The 6,699-nt window shown below is 35.4% G+C and overlaps 1 protein-coding gene across 1 annotated transcript in view; it reads right to left on the reverse strand.

Annotated features, from left to right (window-relative positions):
• The window catches only part of LOC111476517 (chaperone protein dnaJ 10), a 14,145-nt gene that overhangs the window by 3,405 nt on the left and 4,041 nt on the right, over positions 1–6,699 (reverse strand). The window contains exons 3-5 of the mRNA XM_023120210.1: positions 5,844–5,926; positions 5,575–5,734; positions 2,362–2,491 (exon numbers count right to left, since the gene is read on the reverse strand). Of these exons, the coding sequence (XP_022975978.1) occupies positions 2,362–2,491; positions 5,575–5,734; positions 5,844–5,926 (373 nt within the window). The remainder of the gene's footprint in view (positions 1–2,361; positions 2,492–5,574; positions 5,735–5,843; positions 5,927–6,699) is intronic.

Raw genomic sequence — 6,699 nt, forward strand, 5'->3', positions numbered from 1 at the left:
TTTTTTTTTTTTTTTTTTGTTAGCATCTTTTGCATATAACTAGAGATGACAACAAGGCACGGTGGAGTCAGAATTGAGAAAGCACGCCCCATCTCCAATCCCATAAAGAATTATTATCTCGACTGATGTCCCATTCCTTATTTTGGGAATTCGGAGTTAGAAAAATCTTCATTCAGAGATTAGATTCCCAAATGAAAGGAAAAAAAAAATCCCTTCAGTGAATGTAACAATAAATATACAAAAATTTGTTAAAGAATTTTTTATAATAAAACTTACCATGGCTCATCAACTTAAGTTTTTGGGTTGATCGGTGATTGATTTTCTCATATTTGAAGGAAGAGAAAGCTGACACTAAAAATATTCTGAAATAAAACAAGTTCGTGACTACAAACAGAATCTTCCTTGGGAGTCTTAAACAACATATCTAAGGCTGCTTCCTAAGAATCTTCAACAATATCACTCAACAGTTACCAAAAGGTTGTTGATCAAGCTCCACAGTAGTTAAACTGATCTAAGACTCATTATCCGAGTCAATAACTCCACAAGAAGGAGCAATATGCGAAGATTCTTTGATATTACACTGATTAAATTCCAAGTATGAGAAATGACATTTGGACTTCCAACCTGAGCAATCGACTGATTTGCCAGAGAAACCAAGTTTTGAGCAAGATTCCTCGACTATATCCGCATTAATGTTGACATCAACTAAATTTTGGGGAGAAGGAAAGTCAGAGACTTTTTTTCCCTGTATAAAAATTCAAATAAGCTTTTCAATAAATCTGTCAACTTTCTTTAACAGTCAAAGGAATAGGAGAAACCATTCTCCCAGGCTCAATATTAATTGCTGGTGGGCAATAAAAGAATCGTTCTCATTCATTCTGGTGGTTCATGAACGGTAACCAAAGGATAGCTATTCCCATGTAAAACAACATTCTCAACATGAAGAATGGTTGTATTAAAAGCTATTCTCCAGTCTCATTAATTACCTCCAGCCTCTCATAAATAACAGTGTTCAGACCATGTTCAATAGATTCTTCAGGAAAAAACTCCTCATCTTCCGAAGAAAGAACAGGACATTGCCATGGTTTAAATAATAATTGAGAAAGGTATGCAAATATTCTTCAGAAGAGTAGCTATGCAAATATTCTTCAGAAGAGTAGCGATAATGGAAAATTTGAAGCATTGGGTTAGCTGCATCGTAGGTTCTCAATCTTTAGGTGAAGGTGGTTTGAGTAATTGGGTCATGAAATAAAGTAACGGTGATTTTCTAGCAAAAGGAGCTGGGGGATTTTACCTTGGTTCTTCTACTTCGGTTCTGTGGGGCGTTTAGCATTTATGGTTCGGAAACTTTAGATTGGCATTCAGAAGGCAAGACAATTGATTGTTTGAGGTACCATTGGATAAAATTTCTAAGTAGTGGAGGTTCAACTAATACCTAATTGATCTGTTTTTGAATGTTGGAATGCATTTTTGGGGTCTCAGATAATTGGATCTAGTAGTATTTTGGAGGAGGCTGAATTTATTGGGTTTTGATATTCATTAGCTTTGTTGGTTTTGGTATCCCTAAAGGATGCAGAAGATTTCAATTTACAATGGTTTTTGGAGAATGATTCAAAGTAATACCATACTTCAACTTCAAAATGGTCTAATCGTTGTTAATGAAAAAACAAATGGTCCAGTCTTGCTTCTTAGTGCTTCTCTATTATGATTTAATTCTTTTTAGTTCATCAAGAAAGAGTTTTGGTTCGAGTGGCTTTCAAATATCGTTGAAGAGAGATGCAAAAAGGATAACGGAGCATTCTGTTCCAGTCCAATTCAATGGTGTTCTCTTTCTAGCTTATTTGATTTAGGAATATATGGATGAATGGGGTACTTTTATTAACCTTTCTACTTTTGGTTTATTTCTCTCTCCATTCCTTTTAGAGTTTAAATCATTTGATGTTTTGAAAATATCTATTTCTTTTCATTAATCAATGAAGGGTCCATAACTTGTTGTTTAAAAAATATATTTGGAAGTCAAGGCTACCCTCCAAATGTCCCTATGATAGAGTACACACTATGGTATCGGAAAGGTAGGTTCAAACGGAATATGGATGGAGATAAGAACTCTAAATCCTTTCAGTCTTATGAGCTATAAAGAGCAAAGCTTTATTGCTAAGACCCTCTCTAGTCAAGAAAACTCTTTAGTACACAATGTGGAAATTCTAAATGTGCTCTAATCAACATGCTCTGATGCTAATAGCTTGCGAGCATATGAATGTAGTCCTGGTGTTCTAGAATTATAACATATGAGTAATTGACATTTCATTCTTTTTTTCCCCTGTCAACTTGATCAAAAAAGTTTCTAAAGGATCATACTACCTGCGACGGAAAGCCTTGCAACTTCAGCTTCAGCATGATTAACAAAATCATCTTTGTTTCCTTGAACATACTGGTTGAGACGACCTTTCAAAATTTCTGAAAGCTTTTCTTCTCTTTCCTTTTGGACAATCTGCACTGAAAGAAGCAACTTCATATTGCATGCTAAGCAACTTTCAATGACGAAAACACTCAAGGGCAGGAATAAAAGATGCACAACTGTAACGTTTGCAATTTTGCTTCTGTAAAAAGCTGATTAATGTAAATATTGCATCCTCACACTAAGCATTATGATGAAACCTCATTTTCCATAAATATTTTAGATTCAAAAGAATGCAGAACCACACACATTAGGACAAGTTCCCACCAGGTGATGCATGGTACAAAATGACACAATAATATTTTAGATCGTCAACACATGAATCAAAATGCAAATCTTTTTTAGTTAGAAAGGGATGGAAACTTTCTCAAGAGAATATTTTATCCAAACGTACAGTTAGGTCCAATGAGTATTTTTATTCTTTATTCCCACCTGTAGAGTCAAGTACCCCACTTGTTTCCCACTTCCCTTTCTTCTAAAAGCTTCTCCCATCCCAAAATGAATGTGCGGTTCTCCTTATCGTATTTTCAAGAACTCAAATGCAGAAATGGGGAGCGTCCTCACTAACTAAAAAGCACCTAATCAGGCATCCCATAAACTCTACATTGATCAAAAACTCTACAGCATTTATATCAACAAAGGAAATCAAAAGAAAAGATTTAGCATCTCTGAAGCAACCTAGGACCACACCTTCATCCTGTCCCTCCTCAACGCCTCTCTTTCTCAGTTAAAGTCCTGTTTCCCCTCCTCAACCAGAAATTCTTTCGAGAACTTTATATGATGCTTATAGTTGATGGGTTGAAAAATTACCATCCAGAAAGGACATTGTGCTGAGATTGCAAAGCTTGGGGTAAGTGGAGGTTTGAACAAGATATTAATCCCGGTAAGTGAAAAGGGAAAGAGCTCAAAACTTGTTACTTACATCTCTCCTAGAGAACTTCTCAACTACCACAAGGAGGAACATTAATGAGAACTGAGAATTCGGTACCCTGAATACAAACGTCCATTGAATCCATTTGGGAGGAGAAATCCAAACCTACACAACTAAATGCTTTCCTACATCAAGTTTAAGAACCCATCTTCGCTGGGTTTTTCGTTCTATACTCTTCAACTATCTCATTCGCAATCAAGATTGGATCAAGAATCTGTCTCCTAGCAATAAAAGCACTTCGAAAATCTGAAGTGGTGGAATGAGTTACTCTATTTAGCCTGTTTGCAAGTACTTTTGCAATCATTTTATAACAAAACATAGTACGACTTATCAGACACAAATCCCTCAGAGTTAACATTTTCCGAGGCTTTCTTAGAAACACGAACTGATATTTCATTAGTGTGAAACTTAGCAAACAAATGAAACAAATCATCCTTTAATAAGTCCCAAAAGTTGAGAAGGAATTCCATAGAAAAGGCATCCGGCCCTGGAGCTTTATTCTTCCCAAGCCCTTAAATTGCAACCAAAATTTCCTCCAGTGAACTAGTTGATACTAATCTAGAATTCTCTTCATCAGCAATAGGCCTCCAATTCAAATTAGAGGGGATTGAGCGATGAACTGGAATTTTACTGTATAAACAAGGGGGAAAAAATCCAAATCAGAAATCAATAACTTTCTCTTCTTTTCTGCCAGAATTCGATAAATAAAGCAGTATTTTCATCCCCTTCTCTTAGTCATTTCACTTTACATTTCTGAATCAAGTTTCTTTGTTCGGAACGAATAATTGTTGAATATCACACTTAATTGCTGATCTGGAGCTTATATCTTGATCTGAAATAAAAACCACGTTATTCTTTTGCATCAATAGCAGCCCACTCATTAAGCAAAAGTTTTTCCATTTTCTTATTGGATTTTTCCAAATCGGAGAACAACTTTTGATGATTGGTTTCAAATTATGCAACTTCAAGGAGAGGACAAAACCAGCCCATCCGAAGCAAGAGTCTTGTGATAAAGAGTTCTTTGATCCATACAAACTTTTTCTAATGACCATGAGTTATAAAAACGAAAAGGGGGAGGCCCCCAACTAAAACTACCAGCTTCAAGGAGGATTGAAAAATGATCAGAAACCAATCTTGCATGTTTGACCACTCACTTTATTAACAAATAAAAGATCATGAAGAGATTGGGAAATGCTTTCTCCTGAATGAAACTAAGTAAACTTGCCATTTGATAAATGAATATACAGAAGCTCCAACTGCTTAATAATTTTATTGAAAGTCCTCATACATTGGAGGGTATTATTGAGAACGGAAGATTCTACTTGCACGACTTGACCAAGGGAGTGAGTGAGAAAATAATATTGATAATTTAGTATGCGTATGACTTAAAAGATCTTGATGAAGCATCCATTTTTTCAGGCAAAATAATAATTATCCTTTAGAGAGACAACACTAAATAACCAAAAAGTACCACCATTCTCCCCAATGTTTGGACATAGAAGCGACGATCCTTATATTCAGCCATGTTCACCACAAGTTCAAAACCCTATGTTGAGCGGCTATTTATGTGAGTGTTATCATGAGTTTCCTCTTCTTCTTTTTTTTTTTTAATGAATAATCACACTTTCATTGAGTAGAAATAAAAGAATACAATGACATACAAAGAGAGAGAGAGAGAGAGAGAGAGAGCCCACCAAAAAAGAGGAGGCTACCTAAAAGAAAGGTATCTTATCAAGCAAGATAAAGCTAAGAGGATAATTACACAAAAGCTTCTTAACCGAAGCCCACAGAGAAACATGGAATCTAGCAGGAGACCAAGCGTCAAAAGGATTAAGCTCATTTTCTCTAAAGATTTTAATGTTCCTCTCGCCCCAAAGCCCCACAAAATAGCACACACCTAGGCTAGCACAAAAACTTTCATTTCTCACTAAAAATAGGGTGGAGACGGAATTCTTTGATCATCTCTCTGCACTTGCACTCACGCTTTCCAGCCAACTTAACACCAAACTCATCAAAGAAACAAGTTCACACCGCATAGGCAAAATCGCAACAAACTACAGTGCATTCCTAGCTACCAACTGCTGTGAGAACTATAATAGTCCCTAATGTTCAATCTAGCAAAATATCAAGGATTTAATGGACTTTTGGATTAAAGAGTGGCATCTCATCAGGGAGAAAGTTATACCCTCATCTTCTCTTGCAACCGTTTGGGGTCAAATTGCTCCCCTTCATTGAAAATATCCAGAGAAGCCATCGATGCCATGGCAAGTTGACCTATGTATTCTTCAAAAAGTTCACTTCCAAAAAGCATTGCAAAAATTGCTGCAGGATCAATAATCGCATCACTGCAATAAAATGATGATAATGCACATCAAAACTTCATCCAGTAATTAAAAACAAAAGGAAGTAAAAAGAAAACAGAAAAAACAGAACTAAAAAGAGGAGAATCTATACGTTGAGATTCCAGACTTCCCATGAGCATCATAAGCTTGTCTTTGAGCTGGATCACTTAACACTTGGTAAGCTTCTCCCAGAACCTGATTCCCAATAAAAGAAAAAAAGGAACCTTAGACTTGCACATTTTTATTCATAGATCATAACTGGTTATTGCCAAAAAAAAAAATAATAATAAATAAATAAAAAAAAATCAAACACAACTCCCAACAAACAAAGAATACTGATGGTAACTTTCGAACAAGATGAGACTCAAACACTCACTGAACGTAGAAGGATCGTAATAGAAACTGTCAACACTCCTTCACGTTGAACAATGAAAAAGAAATAATTTTGATCTTTCTTTGCCATTAAGCACAGTGAGCATAACAATGGTTGTAAGGCTGAAAATGGAAACTTATGAAGTTTTTCTGCTGTATTTAGGCTTTTGTTGAGCAAAATCAAAATAAGCATATCAATGCTTCCTAGGACTTTTGGATTTCCAAACTGCTGTAAACAATTCTTGCAGCATAGGAGAAATAATATTACTTGGTGAATGACTTAACCGAAAAGAAAATTGAAGGATCAATCTTCCGTACACTTTCATCATGTTTTGCTTTAATACAAGTATCTTCTGAATTTGACAATAGAAGCTTGGTTCCTCAATTTCGGCTTCCTTCAGATTTTTTTTTTCCTCGTAAATATTTCCCAAGATTGACGAGTGTCATCCCAGCATTAAGAAACTGAACAATTTGGCTTTGAAGCTACTCTAAAAAGGAGGGGAAATCTGAGCATCATGTCACCTATCCATGTTCCTTTCCCAAAAAAAAAAAAAAAAAAAAAAAAAAAAAAAAAAAAAAAAAAAAAAAAAAAAAAA

This window comes from Cucurbita maxima, unplaced genomic scaffold (assembly GCF_002738345.1).
Source record: "Cucurbita maxima cultivar Rimu unplaced genomic scaffold, Cmax_1.0 Cma_Scf00003, whole genome shotgun sequence".
NCBI classification, from domain to species: domain Eukaryota; kingdom Viridiplantae; phylum Streptophyta; class Magnoliopsida; order Cucurbitales; family Cucurbitaceae; genus Cucurbita; species Cucurbita maxima.